The sequence below is a fragment of the Falco cherrug genome, chromosome 3 (assembly GCF_023634085.1).
Source record: "Falco cherrug isolate bFalChe1 chromosome 3, bFalChe1.pri, whole genome shotgun sequence".
In the NCBI taxonomy this organism is placed as follows: domain Eukaryota; kingdom Metazoa; phylum Chordata; class Aves; order Falconiformes; family Falconidae; genus Falco; species Falco cherrug.
In genome coordinates, this window is record NC_073699.1 from 116,960,744 (window position 1) to 116,987,483 (window position 26,740).

The 26,740-nt window shown below is 45.6% G+C and overlaps 1 protein-coding gene across 1 annotated transcript in view; it reads right to left on the bottom strand.

Annotated features, from left to right (window-relative positions):
* GRHL3 (grainyhead like transcription factor 3) overlaps positions 1-4,350 on the bottom strand; it is a 29,655-nt gene extending 25,305 nt beyond the window's left edge. Inside the window, exons 1-2 of the mRNA XM_005433052.4 lie at positions 4,220-4,350; positions 3,444-3,542 (exon numbers count right to left, since the gene is read on the bottom strand). Of these exons, the coding sequence (XP_005433109.2) occupies positions 3,444-3,460 (17 nt within the window). The 5' untranslated portion in view covers positions 3,461-3,542; positions 4,220-4,350. The remainder of the gene's footprint in view (positions 1-3,443; positions 3,543-4,219) is intronic.
* Between the last annotated feature and the right edge of the window lie 22,390 nt (positions 4,351-26,740).

A 26,740-nucleotide genomic window follows, 5' to 3' on the forward strand; every position in this document is an offset into this window, starting at 1 on the left:
ATCCTCTGAACTCATGTTCCCCAAGGTCAGGCAAGCCTTTTGCTTTACTGTTTAATAATAAAAAAAAAATAATAGCATAATGTGCTTCAAACAATGTTTTTGCCGAACAAATACGATTCATCCCATTCTACCTAAACCCCTATTAAACAATGCATTTCTGGAGAGCAAGTGTCACAGCTCAGGCAGCAAAGACAGAATGATGAAAAGAAACAAAACCATGGCACAGCAGGTGGCTGGCACCCAGGAGCCAAGTGCTTTGGTAAATGACGTCTGGGCTTTTCCTCTGAACACCTGTGGCTATGAACACTCTAGGGACAAGGACTGTTTCTGAATCAGAGCTACCCTCACCCATACCATAATCACAGCTATCAGCCAGAACAACGTAAAACAAAGAAATAACAAAAAACAAGCCACTACATTTTCTTAACTTCCGAGCCTTTGAAACTTGGGTATTAGCAATGGAGTCCCAGCCAGAATATAATTGTATGCTATATAACCATTTCCACTGATTAATGTATTTTTCAGCTGTTGCCTTTATCATCCTCGAGCACATGCGATTCGAGAAGCCGAGGCACTGATCAGGAGCAGTCTCCCTGCCAATCAGCTGAACTGAAGTGCTTGCAGGTGCAATGTAAGCGCAAGTGCATTTTCAGATGAATACTTTACAATTATCAACAATTTAAACACCAGACTGAACAGAGAAGGAGTAGATCCTCATCAGTGTAGCTGTCTTTATTTTACAGATTTCTCTGGAATTATACGGATGTACCAATCAGTTGAAAATGTGACCCAAAGCATCAAAGCAGAGATACTATGTAAATGTTGATTTATCTCTGCTTTGAGTCTAGAGTTTATTCAGAGGGCTTTTACTCCTTTGTTGTGAATTGCATAGCAGTTATTTGATTGTTGTTTCTTTTAATTTACAAATCTCTAGTTCTCTTTACATAACTTAAAATAAAACCCACGTCTCCCTTGAAAGCGTACCTTGCTTCAGCATGGTTATCCCTTGTGTGCTTTACTGCCAGGATTTTATAAAAAGGGCTTTAACTTTTCATTCACCAGGAGCATAACTCAAGTTTTAATAACACACCTTATGCATGACAAAAATTTGCTTCTGGCGATCATGGTTTCGACCACAAAACCACAACTGGGAGTAACTCCTGGTTAACTCTTTCAAGCCCACACATTACAGAGTTAGGCATAAGTTCAATTTAGAAGACTATGGAAATTATCAGTTAGAATATTTTATAATAGGCAAAACATCTCATTCTCTCATGCCACACTAGTCTCTTCCCAGTCGTTCCGTAAAATTAAAGTGGCAAAGGAAGAGATGAGATTATTCTCCCTGTCATTTTGGGTGACAGCACCAGTGCCTGGGGATTTCACAGCTCCCTCAAAATCAGCTACATCTGGGCACAGGCTCACAGCTCAGATCCATCCTCCCAGTGCTCAGCTTGTTGTGGGGGTTGTGTAAAGAACAATGGCTGTGTGAGACACAGACACACACTGCTGCCCTTATCAGATCCTCTAAGCACTGCTCCCGAGAGAGCCAGCCTTTTCCTTCCACTGATGTCTACAAAGCTACACCCGGTATGACTTTGGCCTGCGTGATTAACCAGAGGTTAACAGCTACTACAACAGCCCCACTGCTCAGGGTTGGGCTGTAGCAGCCTCTTCACATGGTTCCTCCTCCTCAGTGACACCTTTTCCCCCTCACAGTAAGCCCAAAAGCCATCTGAAGGTTTCAGCCTTTGGTACCACGGAGTTCCCAGCTCCCTTACCTCCTATCACTGCTCTCCGTCAGCCCCTGGGGAGCTTTTGGGTGAGGCACTCCAGGCCCACTGTGCTCCCTAAGGCTTTCCGCAGGAGAGCTGGCACTGCCTGCCCCTGCCCCTCGACCAGGCACCAACAAGCTGCTGGTGTTACACCCACCTGCCTGCACTCCCCAAAGAATTTCCCCCCCCCCCCCCCAGCTGTGGGCTAGCGAACTAAAAATGAAATTTTCACAGAGACTGGCAAATGTTTCCTCAAGTTCAATCTATAGGAAAATGTTGTACTGAGCCTTTTACCTCCGGGGGTTACCACACAGAGCCCCACGCTGAGATCTGTCCTCAGGAGCAGATGGCAACCTCTGCACTTTTATCTGTCTTTGGAGCTGAGATCTGAATCACAAAAGGGATGCTGCTCCCATCAATTCCCCCTTTCTCATGTGAAAGGCACAGGGGTTAACAGTCCGTTAGCAAGAGAAGAGTCAAGCAACCATGTAATTCATCAGGTAACTTAATGCCCCAGACCATAATTAGTAATACATCAATCTAATCCTGCAACGCACCCGTGTACACACACACACTCTGTAGCATTTTGAGAGTAAACCACATGGCCTGACTCTTAAGTTCAAAAAGCATCAACTATAAATTACCCAAAGAGTTGAGAAAGTGAAAATTTGAGTCACTGATTCTTAATCCATCCAAGCAGATTGATCCCCATATTTACATAAAACAATAATTAGTGCTGCACCTTTCAGGGTTAATAGTTAAAGAGATTAGCTGTCACAACACCTCTGTCAGGCTTGTAAACACATACAGGTATGTGTTTTTCTTTCAAAATATATGGAAGCACTGTATCTGTACACAGATGTATAAATACTGACATATATTTCTTTGTAAATTTTATTATATACAAGTACTTCATGCAGGGTTAAATACCTCGAAAACTTTTTAAGACTGGATTGACAGCAGCATTCAATATTCAACCATTGTTCAATATTCTTCCAGCCTTTACTACATCGTGTCATACTAATATGACATTACTGTGATATTATTCCAGAGGTATGAGGCATGGTATGCTGTGCAAATGCATACCATCAGCAAGTGTTAAATGCTTTTTCTTGTTAAAAAAAATAAAATCTGTTATAATTACTCGATAGGATCATAAAGTGGATTCATTTACTTTAAAAGAGAAAAAAAAAAAACTGGAAGAAAAAAGAAAAAAAAAAAAAGACCACCACACAACTCCTGCCCCCAAAAAACCTAGAAACTGGTAAATACTTTGGAAGGTGTTTTCTAAGAAAAACACACACCAGAATTACTGTAACTTATGTTGGATTTTGTTGGACAGAGGCAGAACAGGCTTGCCTCTAGACAGAAAGCCCAGGTGTCAACTTCTAGTCTGGGGGAAAAAAATAAATCATCAGGATCATGATTTTAAACAACTCTTAAATAACAACGCTAACAAGTGATTCCTCCAAAGAGCAGCAACACGTTAGTAAAGAACAGGGAGTCTGAAAAACGCTCCCATCCTGTTCTTTCACTTCCACTTGCAAACAGCTGGACAGGCAGATTAACCCAAGGAGCCCAGCTCATTCAGACCCAAAGCACTTCACAAGCCTCAGAAGAAACACTCAGCAGAGAGGAGTGGGTAAACAGAACAAAACCTCTACTTACTCAAGTTCATTAGACATATTTCCCCACGTTTCCAAATCCTTGCCGCCCGTAAATTCTGATGACTTCTCTCTCCTAGTCGCTGCTCCAGACAGACATTGCCTGCGAAGTGTTTGATTTATGGTGAGGTTTTACGTACAGGTATGCTGCTGACAGGCCGCCAGGGCCGGGGATTGGCTGCCGGCACAGGTGCCCTGGGACAGGTACACCCAGACAGGTGCAGCCCGTAACCCTCCGCCTGCCGGCCCCAGAGGATGGAGGAGAGGGAGGTGGGTGGGGAAGGAGGGAAAAGCCCTCCGGGGAAAAAAGATAGGATAAAGGAGTGGAATCAGTTATTCATCTCTGCGATAATTAGTTTCAGTTTGGTGGACATGTTCCATATACTGCGATGCCAAATAGCTGTCATTTTTATGAATCTGGGGGTTGATTTGTCCTTTGCTGTTTCTTTATATATAAATATTACAGACAAAAATACATACATATATATATAAAGGGAATATAATAATTAGGGAAGAAGAAAAGCCTCTTAGTTTCCTCTCATTCCTAAATGGTGATTGTACTGACAGGCTAACCCTTTCTTTCCTTTTCTCACCTGTTCTTAGCTGCTTGCTCCATAAAGTCTCCCTAAGTGGTTTTGGGTTTCTTTTCCCTTAAAAAAGTAACCTTAAACCCCCTGACTTTAGGTGCCAAGAACATGCAGCAACATACTGGCTCAGGGAATCTTTGCATTACACTGGATAAGAAAGGAAACAGGTCTGTGGGATAACCTTTTTCCTTACCGTTCACACACGCTGCCCTGCCTGCTGTAGCACAGACAAGAGCCTTATTCCAGCACACGCAGGATGGCAGCGGGAAACTCAGACACACGCCGTTTGGGAACAGCTGCAGGAATACCACCCAGGCAATAGCTCTGTAGCAACTCACCTGTAAACGGGGAAAAGATTTATGCAATAGAACAAAACTCATCATGGATTCAAGCACTCTTGTTGGATGGTTTCTGTCATCCGTGTTGCAATGAGGAGGCAAAGGATGGGCTCAGCGGGTGACTCATGTTGGCTGGATTTGGAAGGCAGGAGAGGATTTTAGAAGACATGTTGGTACAAGCCTTAAAACAAAGGGAAAAAGAAAGGCTTCCACCACTCGTTCCCACCCCCCATCACTGCCTCGCTCACTGAATCTGTCCCACTCAGTGCCCTGCGCCAGCAGGTGAATACCAGAAAGCACAAAAGTCTTCCTTCACCTAACAGTTAAGTTCAGCTCTCCCAGCTCGGTGACAAGTGGCCTTAGCAGCCCACTCAGGCAGGCATAAGGCATGTCTACACAGGCACGTGTGAAGACAGAGCGTATTAATTTGGGTACAACACCCTCCAAATACATCTCCATGGCTTGTGACTCAGCGCACGGCCAGCTCGGCGCGCAGGATGAAGGGTGACTGCGGTGTATCTGCACTGGCTGATAAGGACGTGCTGGGCTGAGCTTCGCCTGACCAGCCAGCAACTATCGCCCTCCAGTTCGCTGTGCAAACTCCTGCCTGCCAGGGATCTGGGGACTGGACAAAGTCTGTTTTCTGGGAATGAAAAACAAAGGTCTGGAGTAATACAGACTCCACTGGGGATCACTGGAGAGCGCCAGCTGCCAAGACCTTGTACAGCAGAGGACAGCAGTACACAAAAGTCAGCTGAATGAGAGCTGAAGATCAGAATCCATGCCATAGCAGAGACCATGCAGCGGTGAGAACACAAAAAAAGGAAAGGAAAGAACACCTATGTCCTATCCAGCCAGGGAAAGCACAAATCTTAGGTGATGGTGGCATTAGTTGATCAATATTCTGATTATATCTCTAAATTAAGGAAACCTCGCCCAGTTCACGATGACCAGAGTTGTAGTGCTGGGTGCTCGTCCTTTACCCAGACCCAGGCAGAGAGTATTTCACTGACACTGGGTAGTGCAAGGAGCAGCAACATCCCCTCAGGGGATTTCCAAGTTTCTTTTAACCTTTCAGTGAGACTTACCAGATTCCAGCAACAAAAGTGAAGGAGGAGAAAACACTAGCTGAGCCAGACCATGCAGGGGAACGGCAGGGCACCGGATTCTGACCTCTGAGGGGAAAAACCTGTGTCAAAGAAGAGAGAGGGAGAAATGTGTCCAGCAAAACTGAGCAGTGACAGGCTTGCCTTAGCAAAAGGTGCCCTGCGGGCCTCAGCACCACCATGGCCAGGCCAAATCCACCTCTGGATGGAAACGTTCAGGTTTTCAAACTTGGCCTTTTGCAAAACAGCAGGGATGATGCTGTCTGCTACTCTATGATAGCAGACAGGAGACAAAGCCACCGGACCCTTCTGCCTGCCTGGAGCTAGGCTCTGCAACCAGCACGCTGCTGACAGAGCCTTGTTTCTACCTTTGGGGGTTTAAACCCACCACTGCCGCACTCCCACTTCATGCACCTCGGCTCCAGTGGAAGTGGGGACAGCCAGGGATGATCTGGGCTTACCAGGCTCTTGGTGCTGCCTGCCAGTCGCCGGTGAGGCTGCATGCCCTGCCCTGCGTCAGTGTGTCTGGAGCCTGCCTGAGGAGCCACAAGGTCCCTTGGGAAGCTGGGAAGGGCTGGCAGAAAGGACAGAAACACAGATTCTCCTTTGAACAAACCCACTGGGACTCCAAAAGGACAGTGGTGACTGTCTCCCTGATTTTCACTAATTCTCTCTCTCTCTCTGTTTTTAAGCATGAAGTTTCTTCTTAGCTTTGCTGCCACTGATCCAGGACCTCGTCTTTTTCCTGCGAGGATCTTGCTGCAATGGCAGAATGAGAGACTTTGCCAGGTAGGCTCACATACAGTCTTATTTCTTATGCAATCAGCTACGCGCCTACCCGCAGCACTGAGGCACTCTCCCAGCCTCCAGGAATTATGGCGCTTCTGTAAAATGGTTCACAGCAGAAACCAGCTCCTTTGCGTCAGTAAAGTGGGGCCCATGTACATGTCTCTCTTCTTTACGGTAACACCAGCTGGAGTTTGCTCTCTCAGACACCTTTCCAAGGCCAGGTGAAAATGCTACCAACTCCCTACCGCCAATCGTTCCACAGACAGGACCCTCACAGCCTCCCTCGAGTTAACTTTACTCTATTACCAGTGAAAGAGGATCAGGACCACCCCAGCAAGCACGCGTCAGTCTAGGTGTGATGTGTCCTGGTGGGAAGCAGGGACAGCCAGCGCTGCCTGGGCACCACGCTGCCTCCAGCACCCACCAGCTCCTGCCAGACAGGACCACCCTTGCCCTGCCTCTTCCATTCTCTTGGGCACCTTGTCTTTTTTGTGATAATATATGTTTTATGGCGCCTGGGAGGCCTCCAGGCCTGGACGCCTAGACAATCCCTTTGACTATGATTTCAGTATTTTTAATTATTATTTTCTCTCTTTTTTTTTTTCATTTATACTCCACCCTCCAAGAGTATCTGGTGAGGGGGTGGGTTAGAAAAAAAGAGACCAAGAGATACATTCTCTATGCACAAAACCCTCCCACTTCCCTTCCACTCCCCTGTTAAATATACCTTGGAACAAAAGCCCTTTATGATGCTCTAAAAATAAAGCATGCAGCAGTCAAGACAAACTGCAAAGTTTAAAAGAGAGGGCCAAATTTTGCTCACAGCTACACCCTCTCTAAGGCAACAGGGTTGCACTTGTGTTTGGATTGTTAAACCCTCTTTAAACATCCAGGGGCTGACGGTGATTAGCTGCATTCCGTCAGCAAGAGATCAGCAGCTGCATGATTGACGACAAAATCATTCATTGGGTCTCCAGCCCTCAGATGCCACTGCCCTGTCAGGAGCTGGCTGGGTCTGCATCTGGAGGAGCTGCCCAAGGTGCGGCATGGCCTGTGACCATGCCACCCTGATCCTCTTTCTCCCTCCGCCACTGATTGTGGTGTGACCTCGGATAAGTCATTTCACGCTCACTGTTCCCAGTCTGGCTTCTTTTCTGTATAACTTGTAAGAAACTTCAAAGCAAGGGCTTTAATCCCTTTAGGATACACGGCTTTTCCCACTGACAGCTGTCAAACATCCTTTCCAGTTGTCCTCTGATGTGCCAGGAATTTCAGCTGGTTTTGACCAAAGGTTATTAAAACACTTCAACAATTAATACGCAGTAAGAGGAAGCAGCCTGAAGCAGGTTAAAGTGAGCTGTTCTCCAAAGGGAGATGTGGCTGCTTCAGCTGCTTTTCCAGCAAAAAATATAGCGTGTGCCATGTAAACCTGTAGGAACCTTTGATATCCAGACCAGACACTCTTTCCCAGTGAGACTCCCTCTGCCTCCCAGAGCCTTTTCCTTGGGAAGGCAGAACAAAAAGCTGAACTGGAACTTCCTTGGACTGCAAGTCTTAGTCTGGCAGGACTGCTCTTTTCGCTCTGTTTGTACAACACATAGCACAACAGAGGCTGCAGAAGTCACTCTATAGCGCTATTGTCATAGCAATAATGAGGAAAAGGAAAAAAAGACTTTGTCCTTCTGAAGCGAGAGACAGACAACCCCCTCGCTGACCCTTTCTCAAGCAGTTGTTTTCCAGTTAGGTGAATACCCCTATCTGCAGGGTATCTGGGAAGCCGGTTGGCTCTTCTGTATCCCAGTACCACTAAACAACATGACCTGATGCTTAAATGTCTTTTTAATAGAGTCAGGCCACTTTGTTATTATCTGTTGTAGCCCACGGGGCTACAGGAAAATTCCTGTTGTCTTTATCTAGTTCTACCAGTTTTTACACAGTAACAAGTTTGGGTTGCAAACAACTGACCCAACTAACAGTCTTCAGGGCAGCCACCTTCAGTTTAAATAAACAAACATGACCTACCGTCTCAGCCAGCTCCTCTGTGTGGAAGAAGCTTCATTTTTTCTCCGCGTGCTCTGACCTGAGCTTGTCCCATGCTCTCACTCTGGAGCTTTCAGTACATACATTTAGCTGACACCTGTCAATCCAAACCCAGCTAGAAGAAACCCACAGCAGGGAATGGACATACCAGTTTAGTCTACAGAGGGAGCTGATTGCAGATGTCACAAGGATGTTTTCCATTTCAGCTAAATTTGCTGGCCAGGCTTCTTGTGATATTCAGCTACAAGTATCTACAGGGGAGGAGTTGGGGAAGGTTTCACAGAAGAAAACTGGGTCTTCCTTGAAAGGGGTTTCAGACTGGCCTCAAATAAACTTTGTCTTCTAACCCCAGCGCCCAGCAGTGTGAGCACATGCTGCAGCTTTTCAGCCATAGCTAATTCACAGGACTTCCCTCCTATCAACTGCATCACACATGCAAGTCGAAACACATTTCCTCTTGCAAAAAAATACAAGGAGCTGAATCCCCCCAGCAAATACCATATCAGGAGCAGAAGGTGCTGACAATGACGCCACCAGTGCAGGGAAGGGCTTAGGGCTGGGCCTACAGTTACCACAGTGCTCTGACTCCTCACTGAGAGAAACTTATTTTTAAACATGAAAACAGTTTTTTAAAATGGACCAGATGCAAAACATCAGGCATTGCTCCTAACCATTTCCCCCACTGCTGCAGCTTGATCAAAGCTGCCTCCCTTCAGGAAGTTATCTGATGTCAGCCAGTGACACTATAGCAGAGATGAGCTTGGTCTCGGATACCTCAGTTGACTCCATTCATGATTAATCAGCCCTTTATGAGCAGAGATATGGAAATGTCACTGGCAGAGGTGTCCCAGGCTGCTCAGAATAAATTACCCTTATCAGCCAGCGGGCTAGATCCCGGCAGCAGAGACTAGGCTCAGATTCAGACTCCAGCTGAAGCACAAAGTGTGTTTGGATCCCGGCGTCTGCTTGGTTCACGCAGTTGCAGAAATGCCAGTTCCAACTCGAATCTAAGTACGGCACAGCAATGGGATTTCATTCATAAATACCTAAGTCACAAATTTAAAAAAAAAAAAAAAAAGAAATATTATGAACTAATATCAGTCTGTCCCGGCGGACTGTAATGAATCCACTCGTTCACAGAGCCTTGAAAGACACCTTGACGTGACAACTTAAGTTTCTGTAGCTAATTAGAAAAGCTCAGGCCAAAGATACTTATCTGTGTGCAACATCTGGAACTCACAAGGTCTCAGGTTTGCCAGCTTTCATGGTCTCATTACAAATCTGCTGATACTTGCTGTTATTAGCTTATTTAGTTGCCATTTTAAAGCCTGACTTCCTGTAATCACATCGTCATGTGAAAGTTTTCTCTACATAAAAACTCTGTCCTTCATGATTGTTGCAGAATGCCTCAAAACACAATCCCTATAGGCTCAGGAATGAAGAGACAGAAATGAAAACAACTCCTTCACACCCCACACAAAGTTAAGCAATTTTAAAGCCAATCTTACATCCACCGGGGACCTGGCTTGTGGTTTCTAAGCCAGCCCTGTGTTTGGCAGGACCATGGCTCACGCCGTATTATTGCTAAGGCTGGTCAGTATTGGAATCATCAAAGCACTCTGCAAATTTTAATTATTTCTCACTTCTGTTCTACACCTGTCATTACTCATCTGAATAAGTCATGGGATACTGGTACAGGGGATGTTTTGGGATGGCTAGAATTGGCACACAGCAGCAGTCGTCCTGCCTTTCTCTGTCAGCACTTTGGCAAGAGCTGATTTTCCCACAATAGCTTGAGAAGACAGCTGTTGGACCTGATTATTTATAGAGAAGCGGAAGAAGAAATTGGCTCTGCAATCTTGATTTGACTCTAAAATTGTCCCTAGAGTTGGGATTTCATGCTTAGATCCTGGGCCTGGTTTGGAGACACCTTCTGCTCCCGAAGCATTCAAATGAAAAGGCAAAACGCAGAGGGAGGGGAGAAGAAGCAAGGCTGGGCAGGGGCTTGGTACATCAACTGTGGGAACTGAATCTCATTTCCACTGAGAAAACTGGAAACCCCTGCCAAAGGCCCTGCATGAGTCACCAAGCTATCGCCTCGCTGGCTGATACCGCGCAGGTCACACAGCACAGACTTCTCAGCAACCTCATGTGGGAGAAGCAGCCGGCACTTGGAGCTCTAGTTCTCAGCTCTTCACCGGCAGGGAGGGATTTCCCTTTGAAAATCTTCTGCAAACAGGCCCAGCGCTGGCCCTGCTCACTCCCCCAGAGCTCCAGCTTTGTCATGCTAACATGCAGCCATCAAAGGAAAAAGGAGAGCCCTCTTCAGGAGCCTACCCTGTGTGGGATGCTGCAGCAAACCCCAAGCAAAGCTGACAGTGCTGAAGCCTCTTGTAAAAATTACAGTTCTGGGCTGGAGAAAGGGGAAACTTGAATTTTTGGACTTTATCTTCTTTTGCAAGCAGAGCTCGAGGGAGTTGCTGCAGTATGCCATCTTCATCTGACAGCACAAGGGAGTCAGTGGCTCTCTGGCTTCCCGTTGGTGCTGCACACCACTGCTGTGACCAGCACTCTGCCAGCACAGCTAACAGCAGGCAAAGCTTTATCAGGGGGTCATGGGACCTTCCAAGTCTCTCTGGCAGCCCCTCAGCTGCATAGTCCTCCTCCATCCACACTGCAGCTGCACCCACTCTGGATGAAGCTCTGATCTGGTGAGGATACAGATAATCACAGCCGTGTACCAGGTCTTCACCTGCCGGAGCCCCCACAACACAGCCCAGCTCCTGCTGACACCTCTGTCAAAGAGACCAAAAGCTGCAAGGAACCGGGGCTTTGCTCTTATGCCTCCCTGTCAGGGCTACAGTACATGAGCAGGCACATGGCAGCTCGGAGGAGCCCTGAAACTCCACTGGCATCGTCTCTCCGAACATCCTCCCCAAGACTGAAGTCTAGGAGAGAAAGGAAAACCGATACCCACCTACTCCACCCTCTGGCAGTGGCCAAGCTCTCTTTGCTCCCTAGCTGGCACTTGTCTATCATATTTGATACCATACAAAGGCCCACTTAATTCTGACTTACTCTACCTGCTCATACTGCTCACTTTTCCTGGCCAGGCCATAACCCAACACCTAGGGTGAAAAATCTTGCCATCCTAATTGAAGCCTAAATTCAAATCCTATCAGTGCATCGCCTTCTCAGATAACAAATCTAACCAAACCTCGTAAGAGCTTATTAGATTGTTTGTAGATTGCCCAGCATCTAGGTCAAATGTATAAATCCACGAGTCTTCCTGCACAGCAAATCCAGATTACTTTTCATCAGGCTCTGTAGGGCTGGAACTCCCTTCTCAGGGCAGGTTGTTGGTGGGGGATTAAGAGAAAGTTCACTGCAGGGTACCAGTTATCCCATGGAGTGGAAAATATCAGGTAGTTTTGCAACATTTAAAGAGATGCACCAAGAACATCTTGGGTGGCAGTTAGCACATAAGGGCTGCTGGCCCTTAGGGGCTTGGAGATTTTCCTTCCTCACAGAAAATGCCTCCTGCAAGAAGCGCATACCTCTTACAAAACAAACTGTTGCTTTGTCTTTGCTAAATAAATCAATCAATCTTCTTTTACTTCAAGTCCTGAGAATCAGCCTCCCTTCTATGCTGATACTTCCATACCCTCCCCACAAATACTACACGGCACCCAAACACCAGGCACAGGTGGCTAGGTCAGCCTTCTGAGAATGGCAAACCCCATCTACCTGCAAAGCTCTGATGCTGGCTCTGAGCAGCAACAGCACTCAGCATTGATATTCAGGGAAGATCTGTTGCCATCACTTGTCTCTAAGGCACTGACATGGAAAGCAGGAGACCAAAGGGCTGCTCGCTGCACGTCACTGTGCCTGAGCTTTGCCTCTCACAACCTTTGTGCCTGTTCCAGTTGGAGACCTGTTTGGGCAGTCCCTGCACTAAGCACTTGGAGAGATGCCGCCCCTGGGGCTCTCATGGGATTTGCAGCCATGACCGTACTGCAAGTAATTTTATGCGAGTCTTAGAAAAATTTGCCTACCTTGAGTGTCTAGTCACCCACGCAAACCACTAGTGGAGATGTGACTTATAGCAATGCATTTTTACCCCAGTTTGAAACAAGATCAAACAAATTATACTGCACCAGCATAAACCGTGTCTCTACTGGAGCCGGAACTGGTACTTGTGGCCAAACCCCAAGTACAGATGAGTTCTAAAAAGGTGCAAAAAGGAAGCTACAATTTTACCTGAACCTGAAGGATTTATAACCTTAACAATGAGACCTTTTCCTGTGCGTTCCTACAGTAGCTTTAGGATTAATCGCTGCCAGTGAAATCAGTGCCTGCTGCTCTGATTTTCAGCACAGAATGAAATCATTTTAGGGTAAACTAGAAATCTAAGTCAGACCCAGGAAGAGCCAGATTCACAGCTCAGTGGAGAGACAAAGCTGAAGACCAGGTTCAGGTGAAGGATGCCAGAAGGTCCAAGAAAGCCTTGTTACAAGAATTTAGATGTATTTTAGCCATTCTTGAATAAAAGGTCAGATAAACGAAACGTGAGGCTCCCACCTGGCCTACTTGCCTCTCCATTTAGGTTCCTGCATTTGGAGGTGCTCAGCAGGAAGGCAGGGATAGGTTTACTCCTTGTCTTAAGTCTGCACTGCCTTTGCATTCCAGCTGATGGGATTAATTGCATTAGGCTACTTTAGCTCAACCACAATTTGGAAGGAGCAGGAGGACCATACATGGGGAAGACAACACAACCTAAGGAGGCCTCCTTGCACCCAGCTAATTAGTCCCACTATATGAGATGACATTTGGGGAGCCCAGCCAGCTGTCTGGAGCCAGCATTGAATCTTGAGCATAGACAAGTACCAAACAGGGCCGTGCAGGGCCATTGCGAGCCTTCCCAGGGGACATTTTGGATTGTTCTTTTCTTCCACACAAGAAAAACTGCTCTTTGCAGAGCCTTGTGGTGCAAGTTGGCATTATGTGGCAGCAGGCAGGCAAGGGTATTTGGAGACTTTCCCCCTTGACCTGAGCATGACATTTGGCTGACATTACTACAGAGCCCATCCCTGCAGTATCAGATCCTTTCTCCCTGTGATCTCCAGTGTCCTAAAGACCCCAGGCAGCTCCCCTGGCTAACAGGAACCCAGATCGAATTCTGGCCATTCACTGCCTGAGGTCAAGCTGTAAACTGAACAATCCAAAATTGCCCCGAAAGGCAGATGTACTAATTAGAGAAACCTTGGGTGGCAGTTCTGAGTATGATGCTTTTAATAACTGCAGGGATGTTGAGAAGCAAATAAATTATATGATGAAAGTCTACCAGGCTGCAGAACCCAGATATGTAATAAGCAAGACTGGCACCAAGACTGAAATTTTGCCCCCTGGGCTTGGCATTTTGTCTGATTGCCTTTCCAGATGGGAAGGTATCTGGAGCTTCCGGTCCTGCCGACTGCTTGGCAGAAAGGTATTTCTCAACAACCACCTGGGGAATCATCTGGGAAGGCTGGAATTAGAGAGCCAGCCCGCACTGGCACCCAGGGAAGTATGGCCAGGTTTTCACCAGGAATGAGCGACCAAGGTTTCTCTCCTGACTTCTGGACTTAAAAGTGGACAGAAATCATATGGAAACTTTAAACGTGCTTAATATTGTAAAAAGCTACCTGGTTAAGGCTTGGAGTTCCTCTCTTTGCCAGTGCACAGATAAAGAGGCTCTGGCAGCTCTAGGGGTCTGGCCTGTTCCCTGTCTGCCTGTGGCCTCTGATCCCATCAAGTGCCCCACTCTCTAATTTCTTTATCTTCCCAGCACTCTTGTGACACCGGGAAAACCTCTTCTCTCTTTACAGAGGTCCCCATGAAAAGAGACACAAATTGTTCATGTCTGCACAGGACAGCCTACACAACTGGGCTTGCCAGCCTAAAGCCACACGCAGTGAGTTACATGCACGAGGCTCTCCTGTTTCCAGCCTAAGCCCATTCTCCCAGCCTCAGTGGCCTCTGCAGGGCCCGTACACCCAAAATGCCCAGCACAGGCTCATACAAGGGATCCCTGCAGAGCCAGGGCCCTGCACACTCAGTTACGTGGCAGTAGGGACAGGAGGGACACCCACCTTCCTGGTTTTGCCCATCCATGGTGTGCAGCAAGGCTCCTTGAGTCACTTCCCTCCCTCCAGCTCAGGATGTTACACCCTCCCGTGCTTCCTTCCATCACTCTGTGACCTCTCTGTACTACATTTGGGCCATCTGTGCCCACCTTCCTGCTGAGCCCTGCCACAACAGCCTGGCCCACACTCCTCCCTTGGCTGGGATCTGCATGCACCCATTGCCTCACCCAGCACACACTAGGAGCACCCATTGGCCTCCACTGACACTGGGCTCTTTTCCCATAACCCCACCTTTGTGTCTTGACCAACAGCTCTAATAAATCTTGCAGATGCGGGTCCACAGTTACAAGAGGTTTATGGCTCCCTGACAGTCTGCTTAGTCCCACAGGTCATCAGAGCTTTCCCCCAGGGTGGACCTTGCTTGCAAGCAAACTCCCCCACATACACAGACCCACTTCAGATGTTTTGACCAGCAGAGCCTATTGCTCTCGCTGACCAGGAGCATCCCCAGCCCATAACTGCCCAAGAAAGGAGGACACCAGTGTCTGTATCACGCCTGTAAAAGCTCCCATTCACTCACAGGCTGCTACATGTCCCAGACAAGCCACACACAGTTATTTTCAATGGCAATTAAAGACTAGCTCTTGTTTCAAGGGCTGGACAATGAAATTGCAGAAAGAGCTGCCCTGACCCAGCAACCATTAAGTCAATGAATACGCTGGACTGGGAGATGCTGACGCTCATCTCAGCTCCAATCCACTTTTAATTCTCCTGGCCTGAAACCCTGCAGGAATAATATGGGGAGCTTGTAGCCATTGCATGGGGATTTAGGACCAGCACCTGTTTTAGGAATAATCAGCCCAGCAGGAGGAAAGTTTCTCTCTGCCAGTCTCAGAGTATTTACGTTTTTGACCCCTGTCTCGGCATGATAATAGTGCACTTTGTCAATCTTGCACAAAACCTGGCAGGGCTCTGTGACTGGTTTGTCCTGACTCCTGCATGGCTCTATTATGATTTTTCAAAAGACCTCCCATAAGGGTTAAATGACCTCACATTAGTGCTAATTTGGGGCTAACTTTCCTATTCAGCACATAACAAAGAAATTGGTGTTTACCCAAGTCCCATAAAGTGACAGGGACCACACACAACCTAACTGCACTCAGCCTGGACACAGACAAAACTCCACCCCAGCCCTTTCATAACCATTGCCATTTTGAAAGGGGCGGGGGGTGGGTGGGGGGGGAGAGAGGGAGTAAAAAATAAAAGAGGCTGACTGAAAATCTTTACCAAGCCCGTGCCCAAAGCACAACAGGCTGAATTAAGCACCCAACAGGTCAACCTGAAGCAGCTCCACTGCTGTCCCCAACAAGACTGCAATGGGAAGCGACAGTGGCCATCCCTTCCATTCCCCTATGTGGCCTAATTGCAACCTGCTGAGTCACAGACCCACAAAACACTTGGCTGCCTCATTCCTTAGCTGCTTTTCTTCTCCACAGGCTCCTTGTGAATTTAGCTCGTATTAATTTGAAGCCAGTAAATCACCCTGAACAGCTAATAAATTAAATGTCTCATTGACCCTGCTTCTGGGAAAGGAAAGGTTCGATGGAAAGAAAGTGGCGCACAGGCTGACTGCAAACCGAGGGCTGTGTGACTGTCACCACAAAAGGAATTGCCAGTCTGGTCCCCATCCCATCTACCTCTCCATGATTAATGACAGTGCAAAGTAGGGCAGGCTGAAAATAACAACAAACCATGACTGATGTTCCCAAACACAGAGCTACACACAGATCTTCAGCTACAGTGAACTGGTGTCACAAATGGAGCTGAACAGCACATTTTACACCAGCTCAGCCTGCGCTGCTGTGATGCAACAAGACCCAGCAACGCCAGCCAAGGATTTATTCCGTACATCATTTCAGTTAATCAGAGACCATATATTTGCCCCCTTCCCATTGCAATTAAATAAGGTCAAAAAAAAAAAAAAAAAAAAGGAGGGAACACAAACATGTTATTGGCCGAGTGAGTAAACATTTCAGGCTCTTTTGCAATCATTAATGATAGTACAAGGCGTGTGTGAACTTCCTGCACACTGCACTGCAGTTCATTCTGAATTCACCAATGCAATTAGGGTGTCTTTTATGCAAGAGCTGAAATTCGTCTAGATTGATTTAACGAGTATAATTTCCTCTTTGGAACTGCTGGAAATTAATCATCACTTCTCCAAGCTTCATCTGGAATTCACTCCGTCAGCACAACACACAGCTATAATGGTGGCACCTAAAGAGAACTGCATGCTGACTACACTGTTGTTGACTTTGTTCAAGTATTTCCTATACTTAGAATGGGAAATATCTCAAATATGCAGCAAAGTCAACTATCCCAGTGCAAACTGATTTTTTTCTCTAGTGACAACCATCACACTGACAACAAACCAAATTCTCTTCTTGCTCTTACTAGTTTTCATTGAAGCAACTGCACCAATTTAATTGGATTGACCCTAACTTGCAGCAAGTGAAAGCGGCAGAAGAAACTGATGGACTGTTTTAAAGAGAAGCGAAATAAATACACCTAACCAGTTACCATCTCTAAGAAGCTGCACTCACACATAAAAATGTCAATTTGTGCATGCAAGTCAGGTAACTAGCCGCCTAATTCTCTATTTTCATGGCTACCTGCCCGATTTGGGTGTACAACTGTAGAATTTGAGAACCAAGAGCAGTGACACCTCTGAGAATGCGCCAGTGACAGAATTATCTGGGCTGCAAGAAATCTATTCTTTCTTGCCCATATCAAACTCAATAAAAACCTATAAATGGAATCAGACAAAGAAAAACCAAGGACAACTTCACAGCGTACGGCGACACTGCTTAAGTGACTAGCAGCTAAACGAATAGAATGCTCTAGAAAGAAAATTGTTTTGTTTATTAAAACAATTAATACAGCTTAAAAGGAAGAGCACTGAAGTAGGTGTGAATGAACTGCCCTTCTCAAAACTGAGGTGTGGCTGCTCCAGAGGTTTTCCCAGCATTTTGGTGTCTTTTGATGTAAACCACAGAAACTAAACTACATGAATTAAAATCAGAGCTCCTTAAAATTCACTAGTTCCAGGATTACTCTTGGGAGCTGACCCATCCCTAGAATACCCCACAGGTGTACAGTCACAAAGGAACTCACATGAAAGTTCAAGCAAGTCTTTGTCGACTTCTTCCACCCCGGTGGTGACCCATTTCTAGCCATCAGTAGTTTCCAGCATTTTTTGGATGGGAATCTCTATAATTTTTCCATTCTTCTGTATATAAGCCATTTAAATCAACTGACAATAAGCTTCCTTTTCTCACTTACCATCTGCAGACCCACTAGAGGTCATGCAAATCCCTTAGGAGTCTGTGGTTAAAAGGAATTGATCCCCATCCCTTTATTGCTTCTCCAGCTCATCTCATACCCTTTATTCAGCCTCTCGGGAAGAGCCAGAATTTACTCCAGCATATTTTTTTTTCCTCTGGACAATAACAGTTAGCTCTGCCACAGAAAGCTTTGTATTGGAAGTACTCTACAAGGACCATCTAATTAAAGATTACAGCATCCCTGGGAGATATACCAACCCATTTGATTTTGTCTATTGATAACTGGGGAAAACAGACTTAAAGCTGAAGTGCCTTGCCCAAGAACACAGCACAAGAGTGCAGCAGACCTAAGATAACAACAGGCACTACTGATTCCTGCCACAGTGTTTTCAGATTTTAGTCGGGACTAAGAAAAAAAACCTCAAACAGCTCCTAAAGTCTTCCTTTGCTAAATTTCTGCCTCTCTGGAGCAAGGACAGCTGGAAAAGAAATTAAAATATCTTGTCTTAGAAGACCTCTATCCAGTTTTGCAAATAAACAGATAAGCAGCCACCCAGTGGGGGAAAAAGATAATAACTAGCTGGGCTCCGGGATGCAGAAAGGAGTGTAAAAATAGAAAAAAGTTTCAAGGATGGTAAGATGGATGTGTAGGAGATGGAATTACAGACAATCCTAATAAGGGAAAGCAGAGTTTGAACTTCCTGTGAAAAAGAAAAACCACAAACAAACCTGGGAGATTCTCAGAGCCATGGAGAAAGGAGTAGGGAGAGGAGAGGCAGGGTAAAACTACACGAAGTAGGAAACTGCCACAGAAGACTTTGAGCTTTAAAAGTCTTCCCTTTTATCTAGAGAGCTTTGGGGTAAGAATGGAGCAAGAGGGAGTAATAAGCATAGGTGCTAATTGCATGGAGCATCTCCATGGAGCTTTAGATTAAAGACTCCAGCACCTCGGGGGGTAAAGGAATCTGTTGATCTTGGAGACAGTATATGGGGCAGGCAGCTGCACCCTTTGTTACTAACCTGCCTCCCTTCCCCATCTGATCATGTAAATGAAAGCTACAAATGCTGGAGTTTACAGCATGCAACATCTGAGTTGGGATCTCTGGAGAGACAGGGATGGATTTATTTACATGCTCCGAGTTATCTGCAAATGATCTAACAGGGGCCCCTTCACATCTGTAGAGCCCTGATGAAAGTAAAAACATTGTACCCAGGTATTTGTGTTTGTGCTTGTGGCACTGGAGACAAAAGGGCCAGATTCTCTGCCTGTTCTACACCCTTTAGCACTAACATTCATTATAGTCTGCTCCTGCAAAAGCATGGCATGTCCTTGACATTGAATGTGTTTCCAGGGGAAGAACCAGGGCCAGATTCAGTCTGATTTGCCAGCTCTGCTTCAGATCTCCCCCAGGTGCCAGCCCAGCATAGCTGATGATCCCCGCTCCCCTAGAGAAGCCGCATGGCAGCAGTAACTTCTTAGAGGGACCTCCCTGCCACAGCAAAAGGCTGGGAGGGTGGCAGAGTGGAGGACAGGCCAGATTAGCCATAATCCAAGTTATGGTGAAGCTCTCCCCATATCCCTACCACCAGGGCCTCAGGGAAAATGACTTCTCCACCTGCAATCCAAGTGTGGGTGAACCTGGTGCTTGGCAGCAAAGATCAGCCTAGGTAACTGTAATCCTATTTGGAGCCAAGAGGAAGGCAGGAGGGAGAACAGCAATCCCTCTGCTCTCCTTTGCCAACAGCAAACAGCAAAACAATAAGAAGCAAAGCCTCAGGTGTTGGAGGAGCAGAAATAATTTTTTTGCATAGACACTGGGCCTACTTGGCATAACACCCCCCATGCTGTGCCTGCACTGTCGTTCCCAGGAAGATCCAAGCAGAGGAAAAGCAGCCGCAGCCCTCAAATGCGGTACCCATTGTATTCTGTGAGTTGCCTGCCTGCCCTGCAATGTTTAAATACCTTCTCTTGCTGCAGGATGATGGTAGCCCAGGACTGCTGAATTCACCATTTTTCACATGCTTCCATGCCTTCTATGTGGCTGACATCACATCCACTTTACTGGCAGATTTTGGTTTTGAAGAGTAGATGCTCATATATTAACCAAGCAGTCCTTCCTGTCAGCAAAGCAAGCCAGAAGGGCAGCAGGGGAAGGGGGGAAGCATCAAATAAACCAGGGGTCCTCAAACTTTTTAAACGGGGGTCTGGCGCATGGATTAAGTGGCAGGAAGTCATCTGCAGCTGCTTGGTTTTGCCCCCCCCCCCCCCCCCCGGAGGGGGGGGGGAAGCAGCAGGGGGTTCTATAAATACCAGGCACTGAATTGAGGACCCGGGGGGGGGGGGGCGCGCAGCGCAGTGCGCTGGCTGGCTGGCCAGCCAGCCCACAGGCTGTAGTTTGAGGACCCCTGAAATAAACCAACCCATGAATCAGCCTCTGGAGCTATTTGTAACAGATGCACTGGCAGGTGTGTAATTGCCTTCCTACCGTTATCAGCTGGAGCTCATGCAGGCCCCGCAATCACCTGTAGCTCTGCAGCAGGGATCCCCTGGGAGCTAGCTTTTGCCTCCACCCAAGTGCACCAATCACCTTCCTTTAAGTGTTGAGCCTCTTCCCAATCTGGTGCTACCCTGCAGACTCAGCGTTCTGTGTGAGAATGAAAGCGATTATTGCTGAGGACCATGGCTTTGTCTTAGACCCACTATGAGAGCTGTGCAGCAGTTATTAAATCTAGAAGCTCAGGAGATAGATGAGAAACAAGCCTCTGGATTCCTAGATCTCTGGATCTCTTCCTTTTTTATATAGCATCCCCTTGCCTTCCCTTTCATGTAGATTACTGCAGAAAAGTATCTGCTATAGAGTAGTTTGCACCCTTCCCTACCACATTCACTACAAAGAGTATCAATGCTGCCTTAGAGGTCATACCACATTGTGAGAAAGCAACTTGTGCTTTGCATTTTACCAGAGTAGCCACTCTTGGACATCTTTGTAGATGATCTTGCTTTCAACAGTATTCATTCTTTGAAATAAAAAGATTTCATATGCTTTCATACAGCCCCAAAGCCTGCAAACCTCTTGGTTTGGGAGAATCTGCGTCATTTGAAAAGGAGAGGGAAGTTCTCATCCTTGCTTATTGGAAAAAAATATAAAACCTAGAACCAAAGAACAAATAAAACTAATTGAGCCCCACAGTTTCTACAGTGCAATTCCTGATTTTTGAATGCTCATTTAAAGAGCAACAAAGATGGGTGGGGATACCATCAAATTTCCTTGGCCTGTGCTATGGAAAGATGATTCAGAGAGCTCTCAACAGGGCTGCCCTGCTTGTGGAGGGCATTGCAAAAACTGCACCCTTTGCTAACAGAACCGCAGTGATGAGCAAAGCAAACAGCTCCTCCAGCCTGGCCTTGCTAAGGGGGGGCTATTTGCTCCACAGCTGTGACTCCCTTTCATACCTGCGCGTCTCTTCTTGAAGTCTTGCTAACTCTAAGGAGAGCACTGAGCAGCAAGCTCCATCCTGTGAGGTGCTGAGCACTCTCAGCCAGACCCTGTGGGAAAAAGCGGGCTCTGAGTGAAATTAAAGGGCAGCATATGGCGGGCTCCTAAAAGGAAATAGCTGTGTCCAGTGCATAGCACAGCAGAGGAATTTGCAGCCGCAGGAAGGCAACTGAGACAAACAATGTTGACTGGGTTTCAAACTTGAGTTGGAAAATTTTATGACTGTAAATAACACTGGCAGTCATATAACCCAAGGGAAAAAAATAAGGGTAATGAAACCTCCTGCTTCAGGGCATGAGCTGGTGGCCTTTAGGGACAACAGAAGAATTTTTTCTCCCATTCACAGCATTGCTCAAGTAGCTGGGTGCATTCTGTAGGTGTTTCACCATCCATAGAAAAACCAGGCATCAAGTGCTGATGGTAAAAAATAAAAAAGATACTGCACCGGACAAGCCGCTGGCTTGATTTGGTAAGGACATCTAACAAATAAGTCAGGCAGCAATATTGCCATGAAATAAAAGGGGCACTGGATCAGAGTCCAGCCCTGGGGTCCTAAGGAATCAAAAGGGATGCTCCTCAAGGACCAGAAATGAATACAGCAGACACAAAGAAAAAGAAAAATGCAGGCCAAACCACTGTGTTTTGACTCTAAGCTGGAGCAGACTACCCAATATTGTTATGTTGGCCAGCCAAATAATCTGTCTGTGGAACTGATTTTAAATTCCCATCTCTGGTGGCTAAAGAATGGGCAGCTGGATCCGTTGTTCGGTCTGGACTCCTGTTCCTCCTCAACACTGCCAATCTACTGACACAGGGAGCGGAGGATGTTTGCTGGATGCCTCCAAAATGTGTTATCTTTAGAGTCTACTCATTGTTAGTCTAAAACAACCCAGGGGCACTTTAGATTTACTAATTATTATGTCAGTATTGTCCTTCCTCTGAAATAGTTCTAATTTTCCCAGTGTTCACTCTTGATACGTTTACGGTGAGTGACCATATTCCCACTCAGCGGGGTCTTTGCTGGGTCCAGAGCCAGCCCTTGCAGGCTGGTTGTTCTGGGACCCCCACTGTGAACCTCTCACTGTCAACCCACCTACCACTGACCGCTGATAACTGCACTTATAGACATTGTTTCTGGTGAAGTTTTCCCTGGCTTTGTGCAAGGGCACTGGGACTTCTCTAGCTCCCCTGCTAATACTCTCTTCCCCCATGCATCCTCATATCACATTTAGCTTTCTTTTACTTCTGCTTCTCTCCCCACAGCTCACAGATCTGCTGCGATCAGTTAGCATAGCCAGGTCCTTCTCTTCTTTATTTCCACATGAAACACTCACTATTTATAGCTGATTAGTTAATATTCCCTGAATGCACTAATTTGCATTTTGTACTTTGAATGTCATCTTTTTTTTACTGCTCAGGTCCCAAAGGTCACACTGCTCTTTTTGCAGAATGCCCTGACCCTCCCTTGCTTTCGATGATAAAGATGAGAGTGATCAGTTTCTATCAGTACACACTTATCTGTTTCTTCTGAAAAAAATGGGTGAGATTGAGCCCAAAATTGATTCTGGAAGAACTCCTCTAGTAACCTCCTTCCTGCCTAGTACTTCAGCTTTCAACATTTACCCATGGGGTAAGTCCTGCCTCAGTTTTCTTGTCTGCTTCAAGTGAATTATCATGTCCAGATAGAATCTCATTTTTACAATGTCTCAGACATTGCTACACACACAGGCACATGTGCGTGCGCATGCACGTGTGCTCACTAAGGAACCTGCAAGGAAGGCTTTTCTCAGGGGAAAAATGACGGTCTGTGCAGTCCTGAAGTGGTACAAACCTCAGCTTCCAGGAAATCTCATTCTCAGATCTAAGCAGGCTCAGAGCCACTTCGTAATATCACTCCCAGCACCCCCATCATAAGTAGCTTAAAATCCCAGACATCAGGACTCGTGAGTCTAGCAAACGGGCACAACAGCATCTTCTCCCCCATAACACTTTCAGCAGCTCCGAAGGTGCTCGGATACGAAGGGATTAGGTGGTTTACAGGACCAAAGCTTGGCAGATTTCCCTCCAGGGCCCCCAGCCATTTGCTCTGTTGGTCACCATTCCTGTCAGGCTAGTTCAGAGTGTCTCTGCCTTTACTCTTAGTGGATTAAGGGGTGGTTGAGCAGTTATTTTCACCTGCTTTGTTGCTTGGAGATGGGGCTGCAGAGGGGAATGAATTACATCAGATAAATACATCGAACTGTCACTCTGAGAATTAACTGGAAACCCTAGTCCCTCCAGGAAAACAGTAGAAATGGCAAGAAAAGAAAGTGCCGCAGAAGGCATCTCTACTGTCATTCACATGGATGGATCAACATAGACATAATTTTTCTTCCCAGTAATTAATTTCAGTGTATTATTAATTGTAATAACCATCAATTTCTAATGAATACACCAGGCCTCACCAAAATCCTGGCACTAGTTGCCACAATTAAAGTAACTGTAGTATGCCCTGATCAGCGGGCTCAGTCCTTCCATCTACTCCCGCTCAGATCAGAGTCCAAAGCAGCCAGGCGATTGCAGCATTATCCCAGAACTCAGGGTCTCTGCTGCAGATTTTCTATAGGACTTTGAGGAAAACTCTCTTCACCTCCCTCTCATCCAGTCATTAACATCAGTCCTCTACTGCACTCATTTATTGGGAGGTAAGCTTGTTAAAAATGCAGGGATGATTTTCAGATATTTAGATAAGAGGATCCACAACAAACTGTCTGCTGAGAAAAAAAACATCCTAGGAAATCCTGCTAAAAATGCCTCCAAAACCAGACCCAAGTCAGGTGCTGAAGTAGTTTAAGTCAGTATAAATTCCATGTCATATCAGGAGACAATTACACTAGTTGAAAGCTTAATCCAGACTCACAGAGCGACAGCAACATGAGTGTTTGTCATTTCCTCTGCACAACTTCACCAATTAGAAACAAAACAATGGATTGCTACACATGCCATTAAGCTTATACTTCTTACATCAGAAGCACACTATAATCAAATATAAAGAGACAAGTATTAATTACAGCATGAATATCTTAGTCACTATCCTGATCAAAACAAAATCTAAGAATTTTATCATTAACCATTCTTTCAAATGAGAAGCAAGAAAACTACATGAACGTATTGATGACACACCCCATGGTAGCTGTAGTCCCTTTAGGACAGGGACTGCCTTCTGTTCTGAGTTGGTCCAGCACTTAGCACAGGGGTCCTGGGATTGCAGACACTACTACAACAGCAATTAGATTTCCCATTAAGACGCGTGTAGCTCATTATCAACAGGTAGTAGTTACCATTACTATAGCAAAATACTCAAAGGCAAGTTAGTGAATGTATCAGTTAATTGTTTTCTTCCATTTCACCATATTCCTTAAAAGAACATATTCTGAGAATGGCATAAAGGCTGTAAGAAACATAACAGTTTAAAAGTTCAGTAATTTTCAGGTTAGAGTTAAGGACGTGATGTGACATTAAAGTACGCTTCTCTATATAGTGGAAATCCTGACTTTGTGAAGCTGCATGGGGAACTCCTACAATACCAAGATTTCCCCGTGTCAAGGTAAGATTTGCGGCAAGGGACATTATCCTTTACCACTCCTGCTGATGGCAGTGTAATCAGGATTTCACAGTGTGTTTAAGCAAGGCAAAGACTTGTAGTGAGAGGCATTATCTTTTACAAACCAGCTGCTATAGCTGAAAAAAACAGAGGTGCTTTTCAGCACTCAAAAATGCATATAGGTCTGATTCAAGAGCAACAAATTTCAAGCTACATTCAGGCCAAGAAAACGGTCTTTGAGTTTAACAAAATTATGCTGTTCAATTAGACAAACAGAGAAAAAGTGGTGAATGTTTGTGACAACTTTTTGCTCATTAGCACAAGTTCATGTGATGTTAATAAGGCTAATGGACTTCCAGGCTGAAACAACTTCATATTTCGTTGGCTCAGGGCATGGACAGATGAGATTCATGATTACTTGGCCTGTCCATGTAAATATGGCCTGAGATGTGGGAAGTTATTTACTTAGTCACTTCCGTGCTCTGACACGATCACGATTTACAAATCCTGTAAGTACATATAATGTTATCACCTAGCAATGTTTTTTTAATGAAAATTTTTAATTCTGGACTATGACCCAGCTAAATGGTTTAGAACAACAGGTGAATCTCTGGATCTCTCACTGTTGTAACCTTCATCCTCCCCTACGAGTCTCCTCCCCTTTGTTTACTGCAGTTCTTCCCTTGCACTTAGATTGTGAGATCCTGCGAGCAGGGCCCTATCCAGCCTTTGTTCAGACTGTGATATATAAACAGCTATTTGCATTTAATGGGAGACTTACCTGACCCAGGACTCACTCAGAGTGGTGGGATCAAGATTAAATACATTTACATACATGTAAATTTTTGCCATTTGCTGTGCAAAAATATCCTGTCTCTGAGATACAGGAAAATATGGTTCTGACTCAGAATTGATGCTATCTTTCCAGTCAAGATTGGAGTCTAAATTGTGCAATCCAGCTTAACTCACAGTATCAGTTGCTATGCAAAAGACAGTGTTTCATACAGAGGTGTGGTCTTTCCAATGATTGCAACAAATACAGACCACAGCTGGCTTGTCATTTAGATCAAATACAATTGGAAAGCACAGCCAATTTTTCAGGTTTGATCCTAAAAGAAACTGATTATTACTCATAAGTTGAAGACTGGCCCTAAATCATGATGAAACTAGTGGGATCAAGAGCTTTTGAATGCCTGTGAAGAAACTGTCCCTAAAGACAAAAACCAGAAAAGGTGAAAGCACTTTAAAAAAAAAAAGAAGAAAAAAAAATCTTTTTTTCCCACAGGAAACTTCCATCACTATTGTATCTTCCCTAAGGACATTTCTGTATCTGTCACTAAAAATTACTGCTGTCAGCGGTAATGCACCAGCACAAATCAGAGGGCTGGGCTTTGGTGGTCTGAAAAGGGATGTAAACCACAGTTGTTTTTAACCACCAACTCACCTTAGCTATAGCAAACATATTTATTATTCAATAAATCCAATTTTGTCTGGAAGAAAAATGATGTTGCAAAGAAAAATCGTGTGTTGTTTTCACAAGTGCATTCCCGGTGCCTAATCAAGGCTGAGAGACATTTCACTCACAGAAGGCTGAGCAACTGCCAAAACACAGGTAGGAGAAAGGTACGTGATAGGGAAACAACTGCAGATGAATGCCAAAGCCCTTCAAACCCCTGAAACAGCAAAACTGCCTTCCATCAAAGCCCCTAAACAAATGCCTTACAATTTCAGTGGCAAAAGAAACAAGCCTAAAACAGATTTTCCCCATAATGTGAAATAACACCCTTGAAAATTGCACTACCAATAAAAAGCTAATGAAAAGGTCTACCGGGAACAGTTTTGCCCTACAGATAACTTGTCCCTCCTGATCTTAATGAATTCACTTGCAATTT